The sequence below is a fragment of the Peromyscus leucopus genome, chromosome 11 (genome assembly GCF_004664715.2).
Source record: "Peromyscus leucopus breed LL Stock chromosome 11, UCI_PerLeu_2.1, whole genome shotgun sequence".
NCBI lineage: Eukaryota > Metazoa > Chordata > Mammalia > Rodentia > Cricetidae > Peromyscus > Peromyscus leucopus.
This window is the reverse complement of record NC_051072.1, coordinates 40479908-40504293: the sequence shown is the minus strand read 5'-3', so window position 1 is coordinate 40504293 and position 24386 is coordinate 40479908. Positions and strand designations below refer to the sequence as shown.

Below are 24386 nucleotides of genomic sequence, written 5' to 3'. Positions count from 1 at the left end.
TCTGTCTCAGGCCCTGGAGTCACTTGGGACTACAGACATGCATGACTGCACTTGGCAGTTCTCATTTTTAAAGTAGCATTAAGTGTTAATATCAAGATTTATCCCTCCTCAGAGAGTAGCTGTGAGGCAACTGGCCCTGTCCAACAGGCAAGTGTGGCTGGCGCTCCTGTCACCAGAAGTGGATTCCTGCTCCGTAACGGTTATCAGTCCATTCTCCTCTTCAGCATCCAGCCTGTTTAGAAACAGGCTCTTGCCAGGCAGTGGTGGCACACGTCTTTAATCCCAGCACTCGAGAGGCAGAGCCAGGCAGATCTCCGTGAGTTTGAGGCCAGCCTGGGCTATAGAGTGAGTTCCAGGATAGGCTCCAAAACTACACAGAGAAACCCTGTCTTCAAAAACCAAAAACCAAAAAAAAAAAAAAAAAAAAAAAAAAGGAAGGAAGGAAGGAAGGAAGGAAGGAAGGAAGAAAGAAACAGGCCCGATCCTTTTGCTTTACCAGTTTCTGTGAAATTTCTTGCCTTTTTTTTTTTAAATCATTATTTTTTTTCCTTCTTCAGTGTTTAGAACCACTCTTAGATGTTACCCTACAGCTTTTGATGGTTGCTTCCTTGTATTTGTCCCAGCTTCGCTTCCTGTTTCTTAAACATGGGTGTTCCCTGGGGTGCTGTCCTTTGCCAGGTCCCCTCCTATGGCATTTCTCAAGAGATCTGCACTGCTCCCATGTTAATTATTACCTCTTGCTATAATTAAGCATGGCTTTAATCCTAGGTTCTGATACTGGATTTTTCTGTAAGTTCAATGAACATATCTACTTGCTATATTAATTTGGTAGGGCTGCTATGGCAAAGTCCCACCTACTAGGTGGTTTAAATAACAAAAAGGTATGAGCTCATAGTTCTGAACCTTAGAATTCAGAGACCAAGGCTATACAGGCTGTGTTCCCTCTGGAAGCTGCTAACGGGGCTAGTCCTTGGCTAGCCTTGGCTTAGAGATGGCCATTTTTGTGTTCATATTTCATTTACCCTGTATGTTTATCCATGCCTGGATTTCCCCCTTCTACAAAAATACCAGTCATATTAGATTAGGATCCATCCTAATGACTTTATTTATGTACTTATTGGAGCGGGGTGTGTATGTACCACAGCACAGAAGATAACTTACAGGAATTGGTTTTCTTCTTCCATCATGTGGGTCCTGGGGCTTGAACTCAGATCATTCGGCTGGGCAGCAACTGACTTTTCTTGCTGCATCATCTCACAGGCCTGTGACTTCATCTTTAGCTTGATTATGTCTATAAAGATGCTCTGTTCCAATGGGTCACATTCTTCAGTACTGGGGACTAGGATCTAACCTAGCAATTTTAAGGGGTCACAATTCAATATACAACACTTAGTTATTCACTCTTACCACAGATATTTTCTACTGCACTCTAGGCAGCAGTCTAGGCACTGGGCATGCGAAGATTCCAAGGCATGGGCTCTTCCTTCTTGATGCATGGAACAGATAGGAATCAATAGATAAGAATTTGCAACAGTATGCAGCATGGGCTGTCTTTCGAGGGTTACTATTACAAGGACACTGTCCCTGAGTGGCTAGCCCAGGGATGCACTGCAGAGGAAGAGCCTCCATGCTGTGTCTTTCCCAATAGGATGCCACCCTGCAGAATTGTTTTGTCCTGCTTCTTCTAAACCACACCCTCAGTTTCTCAACTCTGGATCCCACCACCTAGTTAATCTTTCCCAATCTCCCACTGATGGACAGTTTCCCAACTTGAAAAACCTGTAATGACTCCTCATTGTCAACAGAACTAAGGATAATGAAATTCTTCAGCCTGACTGCCTTTGCTTCCTCCACGGTCAAGTTAGTACCACTGGAGTGTACCTCTCCTGTCTTGATCTCTATGTCTCCGTTCCTTAACCTTGTGCATTACCAAGGTATTAACAGCTAGTCTACAAACATACTTAGGCTTTTCTATAATATTGTGTGGTCAGAATTTTGGTTGGTTTTCTACTATATCATTAGCACTATAATCGTGCTTGGCATATAACAGATAGGTGAAAATATTGGTTGAGTTGATTTCCCCACTCTTTGGAGTTCTGTCTGCTTGCAGAGTCCTCCTCCTCCTCCTCCTCCTCCTCCTCCTCCTTCTTCCTTCTCTCTCTCTCTCTCTCTCTCTCTCTCTCTCTCTCTCTCTCTCTCTCTTCTTGGGTGTGAACATTTTTTTCCCCAGTGAATTCTTACTCTCAAGGCTCAGATTGTATATCCTCTCCTCTAACACGCCTTCCTTCTGGGTCAGGTGTGACACTCCCACAAGGCTTTTCATGATCTATATGAACTTTGCATTATAGAAATCTAAGCGGATTTCTTCCTTGGGCAGATTGAAAGTTGCTTAAATGTAGGAACCATATTTTAAAAATAAGATTGCGTTCAGCCTGGCATGGGTATTCCTTCTTACCTTGCCTCCCCTGCCCCTGAGGTTACAGGATTTGAAAGTTCATCTAGTAGACATTTGCTGAGCACCTGGTTAATTTAAGATGCAGCACTAGCATTAGATTGTGAATAAGATTTAAATTCTCTTTGCAGTAATTAGTAATTATCACATCTTCTGATAAGCCCGTCCAATTGGTCCCAAGGGGCACAGGTTTTAGGATACTTTTCAGCTCTCAAACTTCACTCATCTCACACCTAGAAAATCATTTCGCGTTGATGCTACTTGTAGAGAAGGGACTTTGGCCAGGCAGTGGTAGCATGCCTTTAATCCCAGCACTCGAGAGGCAGAGGCAGGCGGATCTCTGCGAGTTTGAGGCCAGCCTGGTCTACAGAGCTAGTCCAGGACAGTCTCAAAAGCTACAGAGAAAAAAAAAAAAAAAAAAAAGAAAAGAAAAGGGACTTTGTCTGCCCAGAAACAGTGAACAGCATGATATTTAGTGCCATGCTGAAGTGTTCACAGAAATTCCATTTCCTAGTGGAGCCCTTTGTGAATACCCTGGCATCTAGGTCTCCTTCCTTCATATTTAACAACTTAGCACACTAAGCACACTAAGGCTAAGTGAACATTAAAGTCAAAGTGTCTGCCTCATTTCTCAGACTCAGGTCATGATCTTGAGCCAGACAGAACTGTGATCTGAATTAGTCTGATGAGTTATGTATATATGTTATCACTCATAGAGACCAAATTCCTAGTAAATTCTTCAAATTAGGAAGAAGGAAGTAGTAAAACTTGGGGTGAAAGAATAGAACAAGGAGCCAAGCGGTGGTGGCGCACGCCTTTAATCCCAGCACTCGGGAGGCAGAGGCAGGCGGATCTCTGTGAGTTCGAGGCCAGCCTGGGCTACCAGAGTGAGTTCCAGGAATGTGCAAAGCTACACAGAGAAACCCTGTCTTGAAAAACCAAAAAAAAAAAAAAAAAAAAAAAAAAAAAAAAAAAAAAAAAAAAAAAAAAGAATAGAACAAGGAATGGAAAACATATTTGTTTTGAATCCTGATTGGTTTTGAAGGGCAGACCTGAGATGTTCATACCACATTAGTAGATATTCCAGGTCATCGCTTCTAGGGGCAGGAAACACCCATCGTATTCATGTAGGCTAGATTCCAGGTGGAACGACTTTGGCCCAGGGCACTCATCTAATGACAGTTACAAGTGGTGTACCACCCTGTGTTTATAGATTTATAGTGTGGCATCTGCTCCAAAGAGACCATGGCACAGATAATTATAAACAGAAGAGACATAAAACTCACTGGCAAGTCTTACATGGTGCTACAGAGTTACGTTAACTTATTTGCATATTTTACTTACTAACTTATTTATCATGCTTTGTTTAAACCAAAATCAAAATCCTTTTGTTGGGAACATACTCCAGGCAAGCAGGGTAGCAAACACTTGGGTGGGCTCTGGCTTCGGAGCCTTGGTTCATATCTGAACGTGCCCTGCCAGGGCAATCCTCCAAGCTACAGCTATGTACTACGTTGTTTCTCTTAAGCGAACCTCTCCTCTATCCTTGTGGGCTGACGATTCTTCACTATTTCAGGACCCTACGTCTTTCCTTAGACTGTGTGTGCACACGTGTGCATGCGTGCGTGTGTGTTGGTGTGTTTGTGTGTGTGAGAGAGAGAGAGAGAGAAAATAGAGAGACAGAGTCTCCCTAAGCATCACAGACTAGCCTCGAACTTGTATCCTTGTGTCTTAGCCTCCCAAGTGCTAGGATTCCAGGCATGCATCATTATACCTGGTCCGGTCCTTAGCTAGAAGCTAACCTGTGAGACTTTTAAGAAAAGGGTCATTTGAGAGTCTTCTTGGAAAACTGTGCAGGTTTTTAAACCCCTAAAAAGAAATCCAGTTGGGGGTGGTTCTCATTTACAATCCCAGCAGGAGGGAGCTTGAGTGAGGCAGGAGGAGCATGGACTCTGAGTCAGCTACACAGGGAGACCCTGAAAAAGAAAGAAGGGAAAGGGGGGAGGGAGGAGGAGGGAGGGAGGGAGAGAGGGAGGGAGGGAGGGGAGGGAGGAGGGGGGAGGGAGGGGGGAGGGGGGGAGGAAAAGCCCATCTTTCTGTTCTCAAGAAAGGTTTGTAGAAATGGTTACCACTGTCTTTTCCATTAAAAGCAACAAATCAGATCTTTTCTAGCTCACAAGAACTGCCCCTGTGTTTGGATGTCTTTGTTCTGTGAGAAAATCATATCCCCTCATCTGTTATTTACAGTTGGTTGCTCTGTTACTTGTAGCAAATAATCTTCCTGGACTCAATGGCATTTTCATTTGAAAAGCAAAAAGTTACGTGTTTAATTTCTTCTTTGGTATTTGACTCTGTTGTGTTTTTGTTTGTTTGCCTGAATGGCAACATGTAGGACCTAGTTTTCTATAATGCACTCAGAACTGAGATGTAGTTATGATTTTTCTCGCACAAATGCTCGAGGCCCTCACATTTTACCCCTAAAATAAGGGGCCAGTTTCCTCACACCATGGATGTGGGTGCTGACTCAGGTGCTGCCCACAGATCTCATTTCTCACATAAATTCTTTTGACTCATCAGATTAATCTTGTCAGGATCAGTGACGCCTCCTATTCCACCCTGATTCCGATGCCTTCCACATCCAGGTGACTTTTCTTACCTGAATCCTGTCCTGTATGTTTATGCCTGTTTCAGGTGTTTTGGGGGGTGTCCTGAGAATAATGAATATAGCATTAAGAAGAGGTTTCTAACATTAGCCCATCGCTGGAATTTCCCCAAACACTAACTGTATCCAAATCTCTGTCTCAGGGATTCATTCATGTCCAGGACCACTGATATAAAAAATGGAGAACCCACAAAAGTTGCACTGACCTACCCCTTTATATTTATTTGGTATCTGTTGTAATGCCTCCTTCCCAATCTGATATCATCTATTTAAATCTTTTCTCTAGCTAAAGGTGTTGTTTTTATTTAACTTTTCATAAAACTTGTTTTTCTACTCCTCATTGTATTTTGTTGTTCGAGTATAGCGATTCCACTGATTTCTAAGGTGCTTTCTAATTATTTCCTTCTGCAGATTTTGGACTTGTTTTTTTTTTTATTATTATTACTCCTTAATGTAGAACATGAGGGGTTTTTTAAACTTAATTTTTGTTGAGAATATATCAGTACTCTATTTACATCATTTTCACCTTTTCCTCTTTTTCCTCAATTCTTTTCATGTCTTCCTCCAATTCCCTCACAGACTCACGATCTCTTTTTCTTTAATTATTATTGTTACATTTTATTGGAAGTCATTCTTTGTTTCAAATACAGGCCTCTGTTACGTGACTACAAACGGTGCTTTTCTCATTACTGAGACCAAACACCTGGCAACACAATTTAGTGGGATGGTTTGTTTTGGCTCATGATACCATCCGTCATGGCTTGGTGGTAGATGATTCCATGGTAGCAGGGTCATGGATCCCCTGATCAGCTATGATGTGGGCAGTCATAAAGCAAAGAGAGTGCCTCCAAGTGACTCATTTCTTCCAACTAGACCCCACCCCACAAAGATTCCACAGCCTCTAAAAGAGCATGACTGTTAGGGATCAACTGATCAAACATATGAGCCTGTTGGGGGGCGGGCTTTCACATTCAGAGCATAACAACTTTCCTCTTAGAATTGCTATGTCCCACTGTTTCGTTGTGTTTCTGTCTTAGTTTGTCTCGAGATACTTTTCAATCCCATTTTGATTTCTTTGGGACCTATTCATTGTTTAGGAGTAGGCTGTTTTCTTTCTACATATTTGTGAATCTTCTGGTTTTCCTTCTGTTGTTGATTTCCAGGTTCATAACATTGTGGTTAGAAGAGACTTGATATGGTTTCAGTCTTCTTAAATTCCTTACACTTGTACTGTGACTCATCATATGATCTATCCTGTGCATTGTGCTGGTGGCTACAAGTCCTTTGTTTCTCCTTAATTCTCTCTCTAATTTTTGTATTGCAGTCTATCTCTCCCTTTAAATCTGTTGATATTTGCTTTGTATATTTAGATGCTGGGATGTTATTTGCATGTATATTTATTCTCTCTCTCTCCCTTTCTCTCGTGTGCGGTACTGGATATGGAACCCAGGACCTCATGTGTGTTAAATAAGGACTTTGCCCCACTCAGCCCTTATATCTTTTTGATGAACTTGACCCCTTTATCTTCTTGACCCCTTTTATAATGACCATGCCTCATGATAACTTTTACTTAAAATCCATTTTGTCTGATATAAGAACATGTTGTTGTTCATTTTGCTATTTTGGGAATTTTGCCACCCAGCTCCCAAATAAATCACACACAGAGGCTTATTCTTAATTATAAATGCCCTGCCTTAGCTTGGCTTGTTTCTAGCTGGCTTTCCTTAACTTTAAACTATACCCTGTTTATCTTTGGCCTCTGGGCTTTTATCTTTCTCTATTCCTGTATACCTCTCTTTGTTTCTTACTTGTGTCTTGCTGTGTAACTGGGTGGCTGGCCCTTGATGTCCTCATCCTCTTCTGGCTCTTCCTTCTTCTCCTCCCAGGTTTCTCCCTCTATACCTTCTCTCTGCCTGCCAGCCCCACCCACCCTTTCTCCTGCCTCGCCATTGGCCATTCAGCTCTTTATTAGACCATCAGGTGTATTAGACAGGCACAGTAACACAGCTTCACAGAGTTAAACAAATGCAACATAAACAAAAGAAACATGCCTTAAAATATTAGTCCCCAACAAGAACATAAATATTTTTCTATAGCTTAATTTGTATTTGCTGAAGGTGGTAGAAATCCATCACAGTGAACATCTCTCCTGAAATCCCCAGCAAGTTACAAGAAGCATATACAGGACCAAGGTAATGGTGGGGAAGGGCAACCTTTTATTAGCACCATGAGGGGCTGGAGAGATTGCTCAGTGATTAAGAGTACTGGCTGCTCTTACAGAGGACCCAAGTTCAATTCCCAGGACCACATGGCAGCTTAAAACTATCTGTAACTTTAGTTTCCTGAGGGAATAAAACATCCTTGTCTGGCCTTCATAAACAGCAGGCACATATTCTGGTACACAAACATACATGCAGGCAAAGCACCCATACATATAAAATAAAACAATAACTGTAAACACATTTTATTAACACGATGCTCTGACCAGCTTAACTAGCTGGGCACTCCCATTTAGTGAGGAGCTCTTTAGTCTTCCAGGTTTTCTGTCTACATAGATGTCTCCTAAACATCCAGGGTCCATCCAGCGGTTGGTCAATTATCCCTGCAGGTCCAGGAAGGGATGTATATATTATTTCTATGTGTACAGCTTCTTCATTGTCTGCAGCTCTTCTGCAATCCTCTTACGCCTATTGAAGGCACTCAGGGGCCTTTCTGTTGCCCTGACACCACACTAGAACAAAAGGCACTCTCTGCCCATGTAGCCCCTAACCACTTACTAACTCTGCATGAGCAATAGTGCCTGACCCTCGTCCTCCAAGTTCCAGTTCGTCCTACTGGCATCCCTTTGAGATCTTCACCAGCTGCTTTCCTCTCTTCTCACTCCAAGCCCGAAACATACACGTCTGATTTAGGAGACACAGAAGCCTCTTGTCTATGCCTTGAGTTCTTCTTAGGACCAACTACATACAATTTTGTAACTCAAAGGGTAGGATATAGCTATTTTTTTCTTGGATCTCAGCTGTTATTTTATTTCCAAGGCAATGTGCATGCCCATCGACTGAATAAATGACAAAAATGGGAGGAAAGTGATAAGAATAATACTAAAGAGAAATATTAATACTGTGAGCACACTTGGCAAGTTAGGTAAAATGGGCACATATTTTGGCTTGTGTATGTATAGGCTACAAATATAAATAAGTTTATACATGCTGCAGCACATGTACTTTTCTGCTAAATTAATAAATTGGAACATTTGAAATAATTTTTCACAGAGTCTAGTCTACTCTTTCTGGATTAATTTGCTTTTTGTTGAAATTTATAGTGGGCGATGAAGACAAAATGATTTAAACATGTGCTGAAATATATTACCTCAGAAACAGTCTGTAGGTGATAGGCGTTTTAATAAATATTGCCATAGCCTTAAAGACTAGAGGATTAATTCTTTAGAATTGTTCTCAACTTGAAAATCAAAGACTGAAAGTGTCAGGACTATGCTTGTTCATCACCAAGCTCAGTCCCACTCTCCCCACCCTCACCCCACTGATAGAGGTATGACCCAATTTGGTCCATTATTTTTTTTTAAAAAAATGATCAATTTTGTATGGATTTGAATTTGGAAATAGACAAAATTCTTCCCATGAAGCCATTTAAATAAATTTCTGAAAAAAATTGAAATTAGTCTGTACAGGAAAACTCATACATTATTTTAAACAACTATACACTAAAATTAGTGCATGTCTGCCAACTGCTTACTCTGAGGCAAGCTGCTGTGGTCTGGGGAAGACATGCTAGTTGGTGATCTGGATAATTACTTTAAACTTTGGACATTTTTTGCCCATCAGTGGAGGTTTGATAATTGCTATCTGTTGTTGGATTTTCTTTTACTCTAACCCCACGTTGGAATGCCAAAATGTTGTTGTTGTTGTTGTTTTCCCTTTGCTCTTTTGGCTCTTTGTTCTTTTGGGGGGCCTGCCACCCTGATTCCAAATAAATCATACGTGGAGGCGTATTATTATAAATGCCCAGCCTTAGCTTGGCTTATTTCTAGCCAGCTTTCTTTAACTTTAAATTATCCTGACTACCTTTTGCCTCTGGGCTTTTACCTTTCTCTTACTTCTGTACATCTTACTTTCACTCTTACTCTGTGGCTGGTTGTGTGGCTGTGTGGCTGGCCTCTAGTGCGTCCTCCTCTCCTTGTTCTCTTCCTCTTCCTTGATTCTCTTTTCTCTCTTTTTCTCCTTCTATTTGTTCTCTCTCTGCCTGCCACCCTGCCTATCCTTTCTCCTGCCTCGCTGTTGGCCATTTAGCGCTTTATTAGACCATCAGGTGTTTTAGACAGGCAAAGTAACACAGCTTCACAGAGTTAATTAAACAAAGGCAACATAAAAGAATGCAACACATCTTTGTATCATTAAAACAAATGTTCCCAGCATAAACAAATGTAACACATCTTAAAATGATATTCCACAACAGCTATGTGTTAAAACAAGGGTTCCCAGTGTCAAGTAGATAGATCCTCAAGCCAGGTTGTCTAACGTAACTCACAATGCTCAGGGTAGGTCTCTATGACTAAGAAGTGTTTGACCTAAAATGTCAGTCCTGTCAAGCTGGGGAAATCCTGTTTTAAACGTGTCTGGACCTGTTGTAGTCATCGCTCACATTCTGAGTTTCAGGTCTTTCCAAATCCTTGGGAAGGAACAAGCTGAGGCCCCCAGATCTTTTCTGTACAGAACTCTTGGGAGTTTTGTTTTGCAGAGGGGAAGCTTGTTTCAGCCCACAGTAGAACACACGAAACACACAGGTTAACATGTGGGTGGAAATTTCCTTCAAAGCCTTCCTGAGGCGTTCCTTCGCAAAGACAGTGGGAGCAAAGATTCCAGCTGAGTTTCCAGAACCCAAACCGGGACTGTTGCCACGCCCTCACCTGGAAGTGGGATCTGACTGCTGGCTCCCCTGATCCTGTCTCAGCAACCCCACCAGGCTACCATTTCCTTTGTATTCTCCACACCTGGGTCTTTCTTCATCCCCTCCTTTTTTGATAGTGAACTTGTTAATCTCTTTATCTTCTGAAGTTTGAGTCTTAGGAGGGTCTTTCCTGTGGTGAGGTTACTCAATTTCAGACTTGTTATCTAGCGCTATTGGTCATTTGGGGTTAGAGCTTGTCTGATAACGTTGGATTCAGGCAGCCTTTTGTAGCAGTTGTTCTGTTTCCTGATGCCTGTCTACCTGTATCAGGTCATTGTTGAGTGACTATTAGTGATTTAATGTTCACTGATTTGAGACATCACCTACACCAGCATGCTGCATACCTTATTTTATTTCTGTAGTTATACAAATTAAATGAAAAAAAAAAAAAACCTTTGTTTTATAATGCCAGGAGAAAGTCAGTTTTCCCGTAGTAAACTTAGAAGATTTCTTTTGTTAGTATAACAAAACATAATCATGCAAAGTTTGCCTTTTCAAACAAGTTCAATAGCATTGAGCACATTTATATTGTTGTATGATCTGCCTTTAGAACATTTCCAATCTTCTTGCCATATGGCTCTGATTCACTCCGCCATTAATTTATGACATGCCTGCCATTTATAAGTTGTGCCTTAATTTCACAGATTTTTCAAGTGTGGGGAAGCATACCTCTCAGGATTACTGACATACACTTTAAAATTCTCAAATGTATTGGACATATTTCTGGGTGCTCCATTAATTTGTCTCTGTGCTAATGCTTTACTGCTTGAGTTACTGGGGAGGGATTGTGTCTTGTAACATGTATCTCGGCTGGGTCTTTTCACTGGCCATCTTCCTCGAAAGAGTTCTTGTTTCCATAATGCTTGCCTGCACGTTTGATTCAACAGAGCTTCTTTCCTTGGTTCTTATTGGCCTTCCTCCCCTTTTTCTGCCTCATTCTGCTAATTTTTTAAATTAGTAGGTGATTAATGATTAATTAATTAATGATTAATAAAATACTAGGAATACTGGGAACCCCTATATTTTAAAAATTTAAGGGACTGAAGAGCTGGCTCCGAGGTTGAGAGTGTACTGCTTTTGCAGAAGCCTGCATTTGGTTCCTAGTGCCCATGTCAGGTGGTTCACAACTGCCTGGAACTCCAGCTGCAAAAAATTCAACACCTCTGGTTTCCACTAACCCTCATACATACATGGCACATACATGCACGTGCACACACATGCGCGTGCACACACACACGTACATATAATTAAAAATAATAAAATAAATATTTTCAAAAATTCACACAAAAAAGACTTGATTGGGTCCAAAGGTGGCTCCAAGGCCCAGGCTAGCATTCGTCTCTGAAGGTCTGGGTCTCTTCTGCCCCTCTGGATGTGCATCGCAGCCTTGCCATGGTGGTACAGCCTACCCCCGACCTGCATTTTCTTCATGAAAGGAAAAAATTCCTATAAGAGTTTTTAGGATCGTGTCTTCCTTTTGTATCACATCCATGAAAGTCCAGCCTTCTTTGGTGAGGTTACCAGTCTCTCAAGAAGAATGGAATCTCTTTCTCGAATGTTTGCGACCGCGTCAGCATTTCCTACAGTTCACTAATGCATTTTCCCTGCAGTAAGAGTTTGCTGTCCTGCCAGCTCCTATTAAAGTTTTAGCATTTTAAATATTGTATTACTAAAAGCTTATTTTTATTTGCATTTATAGATCATAAGCTCATTTCTGTGTCGCTTTACTGAAGAATCCATTAAAAGAGCCAGTTAATCTTGTAGAAAATGGCGTTCAGTGATCTTACATCGAGGACTGTGCGTTTTTATGATAATTGGATCAAAGATGCTGGTGAGTGATGAAATTTCCTAATTGAAGTTCATCTTTCCTTTTTACATCAAATTCCCACATTAATAGGATTTATTTGGAACAAAATAAGAGACTTGACAACTTCATACTTATTTACCTCATTCTTTATTATTAGTTAACCAAGAAGTGGTGCCCAGGGTTTGGTTACAGCTAAAGCTCCATATATGCTTATGATGACGTTCATAATAGTGAAAACACTCTGGATATCTATCTGTAGGAGAGAACTGGGTGATATGCCATGGCACGTCTCAACCTGGAAGCCCTTAGAAATGTTTTGGAGGGTCAGTACTAATGTTCTAGAGAGAAATCACAGATGCTGCGGACAGAAGTTCAGTCCGTGCTGATTCTAGAAAGAACTGCCCTTGCCCCTGAGAGGTGATGCAGAAAGAGCAGCGAGTAATAAAAACACGAACGGTCTTTTGGAACATCCAGTGTCACCAGAGTTTCAAATATGCAAACGGAAGACATGCATGAAGCATCTTCTGTGGATGCTTGGATCACATGTAGGTGGTGAATGATGGTTTGGATGGTAGTGGATCTGCTACTGGCGATTGAGGTCAGGGTCATGCATTTGTACTGTTGAGTGTGTGCTCTACAACTGAGCAACACCCAGTCTCAGGAGTAACTTTTTTTTTTTAATTTCTCTATCAGCGTTTTTTGTTTTGTTTTGTTTTTCTTGTCTATCAGCGAGTTTTCAAAGCCCAGGCAATGTGGTATTGTTTTAAAAACTATTAAAGCCTTAAAAATAAAACAAAAGTACAAAAGTTTTTATGATAAAAGGCATCAGGATGCCTTAGAACTTAGACAGACCTGAGATACCATCCAACCTAATGTTTCATCGTAGAGCTGAAGAAATTGAAACCCAGAGATGTGACCTTCCCAAGGTTACTGTGAGTTGATAAAGAAAGAGAAAAAAGCCAACGCTAGAACCGATGTTTCCTAATTATGGTTAGTGTTCTGGCATTTCATGATTTTGTAGTTACTATGTCACACATAGTCTTCACTAAAATCACTTTGGAGTGACTCACTCATTGGCAGAAACCACAAGTTCATCATGTACCTAGCACACGTGAAACTACATCCTAGTTTACAGTGATGTCAACAAAGACACTGTTTCATGGGCAGCATCTTTCTCCCCAGGCTGCTAAAGGCCACGTGACTTCTCTAAAGTTTTTCCAATCATTTTGTCCCTCAAGAATGCCAAGGATAGGTGAGCTCTATTCTATTACGGCTAGTAGAGTAGCTATTTCTCTATTTTCTTATCTTTTTCTGAAAGTTTCAACTTACTTGGTTCAGGAAATGTGCCAGGTTCTTTAGAGTTTACCTTTCTCCAATGACTTATAATGATTGCTACAAATTCAATATTTAATGTAAATATTAATCTTCCAGTTGCATTTCAAAGGAGAGATGTATATTGCTTACTCGATTCTCACTATTTGAACTTGGAACCCAGGGAGATCTGGGTTTAATTAAAACAAAATTACTGCATGTATGTATGTGCCACAGGGTCTGTGTAGAAGTCAGAGGAATCTGTCAGGCTGGTTCTCTCCATACACTTAGTGTGGCTTCTAGGGATGGAACTCAGGCCATTAGGCTCATACAGCAAGCTCCTTACCTACTGAGCAATCCCACCAGCCCTGGGAGCAGTGCTTTAGAACTGTTCAGTCCAAATGTGATTATTCACTACCGTCAATGCAAGAACCGAAGAAATTCAGATCATCCTTATCTTAACTCAAGAGCCAAGTGGACGCAGATGGTGGAGACTGATCACGTGGCCCCAGAAGTGCGAAATACTTCAATACAAACGATGTCAGAATGCTGCTTCCACCTTTATCTGTGAACCAGCTCTTTACTTTTTGTTAGAGGTACTTCCATCAAACAAAGTGAATTAACACTAGGTCAGAAAAGGAGTAGCAAAGGATCATCAGCGGGTGAAAAAGAAGGACTGAGGAGAATCCAGGCAAATGGACCAGGCAAGGAGAGAGAGGAGAGAGGCACAGAGAAGGTAAATCTTACACTTCTGAATCTGATACTCATTTGATGTCTTAGGAGAGGAAAGGCCATGGGATGCGGAAAGAGAAGAGTTGGGTCTCAGGCCCCTCTCTATCCTAGACTAATTGAGTGACCTTGAACAAACTATTTTTTTTTTTTTTTTTGAGTAAAACTAAAGTGAGGATAGCATCTGTCAGCTACTACATAAGATGTGTGGAAGTGCTCTGTTACTGGGGAAGTGTCCTGACACAAATAGACCGGGATGTTACAAATTATGTTAGATACTTTGAAGGTGATAAATCACTTAAGTTGTTTTTTTTTTTTTTTCCCTTGTCAAGGTCTAGCAGAGCTAAAAGGATTTATATTAAGACTTACAACTTTGTAAAAAGGCTGGCCCGTGTCGCGGGAGAGTTCTTCTTGTATTTAGTGTGGTATTGATCTGGAGTGGCATTAGTTTTGCTTTTCGTACCCTGGGAAGGGCCAAATACACAATCAAGAGCCAAGAATTTCAAGTGTATTCTTGGCTTTGGCCCTAATCCTGTGTGGCCTTAGGAAAACTTACTGTTCCCAGTTTTCTGATCGCTGGAGAAGCAGTGGGTATGCATAGTTATTTCATGTGGAAAAATTCTACGGCCGCAAAATTTTTAGGTAGCTTAATGTGTAAGGTAGAAGAGAGTTTATTACAAGTCTTTGATACAGAATGGTAGATTTGAGAAATCATCCTATAGCAGCATTTTGATCTGAGGAGAAATGCACAAGCAGCCTTTTGTATGTTTGGATGGTAGTGCTCACTTCCAGACAGTGTGAGCTTGCTTTGCAGGAAGATGGAGGATGCATGGATCTGCTGCCTCTCTGAACTCTAAGTAGATCAGAAAGTACACGGGGGAACAGTCTTCCTTCCCTTCCAGCCTCATTCTGCTGGGTACTTAGGATTTTAAAGTGTGTACCCTTTGAACAAGTACACGATGCTTAAGAACACTGTCTTCTAAGTAGTTGGTGGAAAGGCTCCTTAATATTCTACATATCCAGCACTGTACTTTCCCTGTTCCCCCTTTCTCTCTGGGGAAATCTTAGGAAAGAATTATTAAGCTCGTGGTAAATCAGCACTGTGGTGGGCTCTGGGGTATAGCCAACCACACAGCCTGCTTTCTCAGCCTCTGCTTTCTTTCCTCTTAGCTCTTCTCAGGACTATTGGTGAAATTATTAAGGCCACTCCACATAGTTAAAAGGATATTCATTTAATGGCGTAATTTACAAATGAAGGGATAGGTAGGTCGCGGGGTCTGGGGAAGGTGTATCACAGTCCAGTGGTGTTCTCCGGAGCTCTGCTCGGTCCATCTCCACCGTCCAGGGTCCCGGAACAGAGAGAGAGAACAGAGAGAGCGCTGGCCCATCCAGATCTTGGGTCTCCAGGCGCCTCCCCTGGCCCCACCTGATAGGCGTGACAGTTGCCAGAGTCTCAATGGGGGTTGGAACTTCCAGATCAAAGCTGGAATGGCTACCCACTACACAGGACACTTAAGTCAGCTCTGATGTCAAGTACATGATACACAAGACTGTCCCTTCCTCTGAGGAAACAGGGAACACTTACCCCTGATAGACTGAGTCAGAATTAACCTTAAATGTCATTGTACCCTCTTTACAGTCTCCATGTCAAGCTGTCGTCCCCAACTCACCCACAGGCATGTCAAAGGAAAAGCCCACTCTTCACAGGGATGTGGATTGACTCCCTTTTCAGGAAGGCAGATTACTACTGAGAGAGGCAGGAGACAGGGATATTAGCTGGAGATCTAAACATCATGCTAAGGCTGTGAGGTTTAGTGGTCAGTGAGGGAGAGCTCATTTAAGCAAGAGAATCATCTAAGCAGAGTTCTACTTTCAGAAGGTGAATTTGGCAATTGTATGGGGGACAAACCACATTTTGGATCCAGAGGCAAGAAAAGATTGTCACAAAGCCTACTGTGGGACCTTGCAGCTTTGTATGTGGCTCAAGGAAACTTGATCACACACTAGAATCCTGACTTCTCAATTTGGACAGTTCCTTGTGGTCATCTCAATAGCTTTTAAAAAGATTGCCTGTTTACCAATTATAGTTGTATCTGTGTATGTGGTGCAAAATGGTATTGTAACTGATGTACACATTGTGAAATGTCTAAATGAGCTAGTTAACATAACCCACCTGTTGAGAACATTGGAGACATCCTGTGATAGGAATCTCAACTACATAGTGTACTATTATTATTATCATATAATATATATATTATATTACTATATGGTAATATATTATATCATATATTATATAATATAATACTACATATTATATTATGATATATAATACTACATATATTATAATATGCTATATATAGTATTATAGTGCTATATACCCTTATAATAGATTTCAAAAGAGTTATTCTGCCTAAGTTAAATTTTGTACTTATTGCCCAACATGTCTCTCTCCCTGTTGTCTACCCAGACCCTTAACACCCTTTATTTCATGTATGAGACTGTGTATTGCTTTCTGAGTCTGGCTTATTTCAGTTAGTGTAACAATGTATCGTCCCACTTGTCAAAAGGTTGCAGAGGACATGGTTTCCTTCTTTTGAGAGACCCAATGATATCCTAGTTACATTGCTCTCTTTATGCATCTGATGATGAACCACTGGGTAGATCTGGCTCCTCGGCTATTGTGAATAACACTGCAATGGGTCTGACTGCTGGTAGCCTCAACAAACAGTTTCCAACAATGAGGCTGCTGGACTTGGGATAATTCGACTTTTCGGCTTTAATGGGGTCTTCGTGTGGTTTTCTTAGTGGCTGTACTCGCTTGTGTCTCATCATGAGTGCATGGGGTTGCTCTTCCTCCATGTTTTCAGCAGCTCTCATTATCTCTGTTTGTTTGATGATGCAGCCTCTAAGCGGTAAGTGATGTTGTATTCTGGCATTGATTTGTAGTTTCCTGATAAATTAGTGATATTGTGCATTTATTCTTCCCTTTGTTGACCACTTGTGTCTCTTCTTTTGAGAAATTAAGTCCTTTGCCATTTTTTTATGGTTGCATTTTAAAAACTTATATGCCTGGTATCCACCCCTTAGCATTCTGATTCCGTTGGATTAAGGTCTTTGCCTTTTTTTTTTTTATTGGACTTGTAATTGTTACAGACATTATTTAGCTATGATTACAGATTTGAGATCTACTGTAATGGCAGTGACAAGCTTATTGAGTGCACACAGTGAGGTTAAGTCAATTACCTAAAGCTGCGTAAAGGGCCAGAGGGAAGGACAAGGTCACGACACCGACTGTCTGCCTCCAGAATTTTGCTGTAGTACAATTTTTAGAGCCTGGTGTAAAGAGGGCAGGTAAGGAGATAACTCAGTGAGTAAGCTGTATGTAGTGTGACCATGAAGATCTGAGTTCAATCCCCGATGCCTATTTGAAAAGCCTGGAATGGTGGCCCATGCCTAGAATCCCAGCTCTGGGAAGCAGGGACAGGGATCCATGGTGCTTACTGGCCAGCCAGTTTAGCCAAATCACAGAAAAAAAACAAGTGGGTCATTTCTCACCAATGTCCCCAAGGTTGACCTCTGGCCTCCTCACATGCACACATAAATGAATGTTCCTTTGTACACACAAACATATATTTAACTTTTGTTGTTATTTTATTATCTCTTTTGAAAATAACATAAAATGAAGTAAACAAGCTTTTCCCATAATAACTTTTTATTTGTAGCACTTGGACGTCTACAGGATTTTAAGAAAAGGTGTGTGCTGAAAAAGTTAAATCACAGGAAGAAAGGATTTATTTGGAAATGATTTTCTTGGTCTTCCCGAGCTAGCCTGGCATGCTTTTCTTGGCTTTGTTTTCTTTCTGTTGCTAACAGAGGAGGAACAGGGGGATGATGTCATTTGGTTTTTCTTCCCCTGCCAAGTCAGTGAAAGAATCAAACAAAAGATATCTCTGATCAAGAAGTACCTTTACTGACAAGTGTTGTTTGAAACACTTTCGTTTTAAAACCGTATTTGGAGGTGGCTAACAACAGAAACATTTGCAAATTGCCTCTGCAGAAGAAACCAGAAGTCTCCCACATTGTGGCCAAGCTGTTCGAGGCAAATGCAGTGCTCCAGGGCTCTTCCTTTAGTGCTGATTTCATTAGCCTTTATTTTATTAGGAATAAAAGCTAGACATATTAATAAAACAATAAAAACTAGACTTTGGCTTTATGGCATTCATATATTAAGGTTTACCTTGACCATCAGGGAAGGAGTTCATTTAAGGCCGATCAGTTCTAATTCCGTGCCTAGATTCCCAGTTCTGTGACAAACTTTATTTCCTGTAACTCCCCTCGTGGTGTTCAGGTCCACACAGTGATTGCCAATGATGACCAGAAATCCCATTGTAGGAAACTTGCCATTGTTACAAGGCTGGAGAAGAACTTACTGGAGTTGTTGATGGTGTGAGCGGCTTTGTGGGTGCTGGGAATTGAACCTGGGTCCTCTGAAAGGGCAGCCAGATAAGAACAAGATCAAATCCCAAACGTCTGGCATTGATTTTTAAGTTGGCCATTTACTCCTTAGTTTGCTTTGCTTGTTTTGAGACGATGGCATCTGCTGGCATTCTTGAGGGAGGCCCACTTGAAGACAGGATAAGTCACCTTTCCTAGCTAAAGCCCTGAACATTTAACTGTTGCCTGGAACATCTCCAGCACTGAAAGTGAGACTGAATGAGTGGACAGTCATGGAGTTCTCCTGAAGAAGTTAGGGGTGAGAAGTCAGACCTCCAGGGATGCTAAGGTTTACTGGTAACTGGCTTTCTTGTTAGTGATTTAGATGAACAGGGATGCGTGCTCCAGGTCCTCTTTCATAGTGATGAAGGTGATGCTCTATGCGGAGCTGAGTCAGATGCTCCTGGAAGCTGCCCATAGTTATTTTCCTCCATACCACTCTGGCTTCATGAGGTCACTCGGTCAAATTACACCCCAAGTGCTTGAAATTATAGAATGAATCATAGTTTGTTTTTAATTGCAATTTTTAAATGCCACAATCCTGCTAGCCTGGAGCCAGCAAGAACTGGATGAACTTATGTTTATGTGGTTGTAAGGTCATTACCTGTTTGATTTGGTTCAAAATATCAGACTTACTGGCTCACACTTTTGACACCTAGGACTTATACTTTAGATGGTTAGATATTGATATTGTCCTGATTTCGGTTTTGTGGTTCTGTGATATACTATCTGAGGAAGTATGTCAGTTTTCTTAGGAAACTAGGGGAATGAATAAGCAGCAAATATAAACACATTATTTTAAATATAAAAGAATATCTGAATGGAAAAAAATATTTTTGAAATGGGGTCTCATTTATCCCAGGCTGGCCTTGAACTCCTGATCTCTTGCCTCCACCTCCCAAGTGCACCACCATGCCCATGTAGGATGGAAATTTTCTGAATGTTGATTGTGGTCATGGATGGTGGAGCATCTCCTCCAGATGTGTTTATCCCCACTGCTTAGATCTTGGAGAAATTATGTATCTGAGACCCCGATGCCAGTAGCGTGGGGCTCTGGCGAGGGCTTTCCTGAGTGGCTGTTGTTTTGCTTTATGTCATTATGTGGCAGAAAGATAGCAGAAGAGCTTGCTAGGGTCCATTTTATGACACAAACTCTGTTGGTGAAAAGCTCTTTTCACCATCACATTATGGGGCTAAGATTTCAACACATGGGTTTTATTTATTTCATTATTTTTTGAGATTGACCTCAAACTTGATGTATAGATGCAGACGACTTTGAACTTCTGATTCTCCCGACTCCATTTCCCAAGTGCACTACTGCCCCAGGCTCAACACCTGGATTTGAAGAGGATGCAGAATTCAATCCATAGCACGGTTCCTCCAGAAGGGCTTTTTCAGAGACACCCCACCCCCCACTTCAGATTCTGGTGACAAATACCTCTTGCCCTTAGAAATTTAAAGGTGATGACAGGCTCGCTGCTCCTGGGGATTTCTCCTGTGCCCCTTCCTAAGGATGCTCGGGACTGTTCAGTGGTGCACAGTCAGCGCTGGGATACAGGTTGCTGGCTGTTGTCTCTGGCTTAGGGGGTCGTGCACTTACCTGTTATCTTTCTCTTAGATCCAAGAGTTGAAGACTGGCTCCTCATGTCCTCGCCCTGCCACAAACCATCATCCTGGGGCTCTATGTCTATTTTGTCACGTCTCTGGGACCAAAGCTCATGGAGAATCGGAAGGCCTTTGAACTCAGGAAAGCGATGATAACGTACAATTTTTTCATAGTACTGTTTTCTGTGTATATGTGTTACGAGGCAAGTGTCTTCAGTATTCCTAATGGGAAAAGTTTGTCTGAGTCTTGTGTGTATCTGTCAGTATGTTTTTGTTATGACTATGGAGCACTTCCCCACCACCCCCCCCCCTTTTTTTTTTTTTGAGAATCAAGGAATTTAGAAACTAAGCAGATGTTTACAACAATAAAAACACCAAAATTGCCATGTCTAGATAAAATAATAAACCCAAGGATCTCAGGACAGTTTCTATCATGGATAAGTGAGAAAAAAAAAATTGACCTCAGAGATTTGCACGTGATACATGTTAGTTTTGAGGGAACTCAAACTCAGAGAAAATAATTGATGAACTCAGCATGATAGCTGGTAAGTGGAGGGCCGATCCCGGAACGCAGGTCCAGCTGACTCCAGAGCTGGTCTTGTCTTTGTAACAATCTGTCCCATCACGGTGGGAGCTTGTGGTTACTCTGTGCTCCAGCGAGCTATACAATGGCCGGCTGTTTAGGTTTTAGAGGCTTGGAGGCAAAAGAGAACATGGACTCGTGTGGAATTGTAGGTCATCAAGCCCTGTCCCTTGTTGGAAGAGAAATAGGAACAGACTGAACCCTACTCCTCTGCTATTCACGTGTCTTGGCTCCTCACACAGACCTGCTTCTCTAGGTTTCTCTGGTGTATTTCCAACCCTGGCTGTCTTCCTCCTTCTGTTTGTTTGTTTGTTTATTTATTTATTTATTTATTTATTTATTTATTTATTTATTTTTTAGCATACCTTGTGCTTGCTCATATTTGGGGTCTCTGGGGAGCCTTGCTGGCCTTGCTGGCTCTGTAGCACCAATCTCATTCCTGCTACCAGTGACCTGATCAGATCACTTAAAATCTCTGCTCACCTTTTCTCACAGGCCACTCTCAAGTCCAGCTTCATTCTGCTGCTTGGCACTTCTTCGTTTCTACTACTTGCCCACAGACCACTACTCTGCTGTCCCTTGGAGACTGTGAACAGGTGGCTCGCATGTTCTCAGAGAGAGAATATACATTCGAGAGAGGTTAAGAACATTCTTGGAAGCCAGGAGCCCACACTGGCTCGTTTTGACCATGTTACTTTTCTTTAGGCCTCAGGTCTCTTCTGTTTTTGTTTTTGTTTGGTTTTGGTTTTGGTTTTTCAAGACAGGGTTTCTCTTTGTAGCCTTGGCACATTTCTTGGAACTCACTCTGTAGTCCAGGCTGGTCTTGAACTCAGAGAGATCTGCCTGCCTCTGCCTCCTGAGTGCTGGGATTAAAGACTTTTTTTTTTTTTTTTTTTTTGAGGCAGGTTTCCTCTATGTAGTTTTGGTTCCTGTCCTGGATCTTGCTCTGTAGACCAGGCTGGCCTCGAACTCACAGAGACCCACCTGGCTCTGACTCCCCTCTTCTGCTGTAATGACAGGATTGAACTAGTTTTCCTCTCGGGTCCCAGAATGTTCTAGTATTCTTGGGTTCTGTGTTTGACATTGCCACTGTTGTGATGACCCCAAATTATGATTTCTCAAATTACATATCCAGTAGTAACCAGCTAGTTTTTTGTTCCTGCTTTGTCGATTGCAACATAGAAGGTTAAAAAAAAATATCGGAATGCAAGAGTTTCTGACTTCACGAATACTTGAGTTATAGTTTCAGGACTTAACTGACCACTGAACATAACCCATTAACCTTTTCTTTACTAGCCGAGAATAGAGGTAAAACTGTCAAAAACCTTCACAGGCTACTGGTGTGTCCTTAAAGTCAGAATCAGGAAGATGTTAGCTCCACTCTTTTAACTTTAACCAGGGCGTGCGCTCTCTGCTGGCCATAGCATAGCACAGACCTAGTGTATGGGAGGGAGCAAGATTCTGTCAGGTTCTCAGAGTAGATGCCTCTGCCCGTATGCTGGGCCAAATGTGAGCAAGGAGGAAGAGAGCCATGCCATCCTGAAGAAATCCAGCTGTTTGCTTGTGGTTGCGTGTGCTACACCTTGGGCACAACTCAGATGGTAATGAGGGAGGGAGCAGGTGAGACCCACAGAGGCCAAGACATGGAGCATCTCTCATTTGCTACAGCTCTTGCTAGTGTTTAGATAGAGCTAGTCATCTAGTGTAAGTAAACAGCTCCTGGGGCTAGGGCAGTGGTTCTCAACCCTCCCAACATGGCGACCCTTTAATACAGTTCCTCATGTTGTAGTGACCCCCCCAACATAAAATTATTTCATTGCTGCTTCATAACTAATTTTGTTACTGTTATGAATCATAATGTAAACATCTGATATGCAACTCCTGCGAAAAGATCATTTGACGCCCTCCGAAGGGGTCAGGACCCACAGGTTGAGAATCATTGCGTTGGCTATTACATCAGTTGATACCAGTCTGAGCATGACAGAAATGACATTTTTCACTGACTTGAGGGTTTAGAGCACTCACTGTTTCTGTCACACTCCTTGTTACTTTGAAAAGATCTATTGACTTGATTTTTAGGGCATTTTTTCAAACCATGAATTGCATATCCTATACTTTTCTGAGTTTTATTGTTCAAGATCTCATAGCTTTTTCAAAACTTATATTATCCTATACTGCAGAGTAGGTGTGCGTACAGAGAAGGGGGATGCATTTTAAATACCTAGTTAAATTTGTTCTTTCCACTTTTTCCTTCTTTTTGCATATTAAAATATCATCTTAGCTGATTTCTGATGGTGGATACCTGTTATCATAGCCCTTAGGTGGCTGAAATAAGAGAGTCATAAGTTTGAGGCCAGCCTGGGCTACATAGCAAAACCCAGTTTCAAAAACTAAACATACCCAGGCTAGAAAGCCTTTAAGTGTGCATTTTTATATTTGAAAGCTCTTATTTTAGCTAAAATAGTAATGAGAATATAAATATAAAATAAAGCCGAGGTGGCCTAAAGAGAGAGAAGATGTTCTAAGCCAGATGCTGGCAGTTGCAGAGTGAGAAGTAACACTTGAAGAGAGAGAGAGAGAGAGAGAGAGAGAGAGAGAGAGAGAGAATGTTATTGTCCCTACCCCAGATCAGCCCAACCATTATATGTATGCATTAATTACAATCAAGCACTTGGCTTTCTTTTTTAGCTACTGTTTTAAAAGATCTTCCCACTATCAAACTAAAAGAATGTCAATATGATCTTTGAATTACAATTCAGACTTATCAACAATAGGCTTTTATTTTTAACACCAGTAGAAGGTCATTTTGTGGGTGTGTTGGAATGACCGTCTGCCAAATTATACTCCAGTTAGTAACAAGAGCATTGTCTTCCCTTATTTGTCTTGTGAATTCCAAGTGCAACTGATATCAGAGCTGTGTATGGTCAGTTTATATGTTAAAGGAGGAGAGAGTATTAGAGCCAGGCACCACCACTTTATATTGGACTTGCCAGCCATGGGTAGGAAAGGCATAGTGGCCATGGGTAGGTTTTTGTTTGTTTAATACTTACTGATTAATTGGGAAGATTTGGAATGGCCAGAAAAAACAGACTCAGAGCCAGGCACTGCCCCTTAAAAGTACATGAGCACACATATGTAGTAGACATAGAAAATATTTGCTAATGAAGCAAAATACTCCCTGGATTTTGCCCTTCACTATGTTAAAGGGATTCTCCTAATGGACAAATTAGCCAGAATGCAGTTCATGTAAATGGTGGCTGTGAAAATGCCAGCTGCCAAGCCTTGCCCCGAAGCATGTTTTGTGTGTCCTGGTTCTCACTGCCTCTTCCCCTGCACCGCCTGCTTACTCAGCTGGTCATGCAACTAGGTGTAGTCCAAACCGCCTCTGCTGTGGCGGTTAGCAAGTTCTTCCTCTTTAACATGCGTGTTTTCCCTTCCAGTTTGTGATGTCTGGCTGGGGTACAGGTTATTCGTTTCGATGTGACATTGTTGACTATTCTCAGTCACCGAGAGCGATGAGGGTGAGTTTCTCTTTGGGGAAAATCTGTAGTTCAAAATCATGGTGAAAAATTCCTTGGACTCTGGAATATTGCATATGAATTCAGAATGAGTGGATGACTCTATTATCAGATTATATAAATTAGGGGGAAAAGCTAAAATTATAAGAACGAATTAAAGGAGGTCTGGTGTATAAATTCTATAAAATGACAGTGCTGTCTAAATTTCTTGGGTTTCAAAATTTACCTGATTTCTGAAAGATGAGAAATAGAATTTTCAT

The 24386-nt window shown here is 41.5% G+C and overlaps 1 protein-coding gene across 1 annotated transcript in view; it reads left to right on the top strand.

Annotated features, from left to right (window-relative positions):
• Elovl7 (ELOVL fatty acid elongase 7) overlaps positions 1-24386 on the top strand; it is a 74086-nt gene that overhangs the window by 35829 nt on the left and 13871 nt on the right. The window contains 4 exon segments of the mRNA XM_028884328.2: positions 11779-11910; positions 20039-20074; positions 20077-20228; positions 24049-24129. Of these exon segments, the coding sequence (XP_028740161.1) occupies positions 11847-11910; positions 20039-20074; positions 20077-20228; positions 24049-24129 (333 nt within the window). The 5' untranslated portion in view covers positions 11779-11846.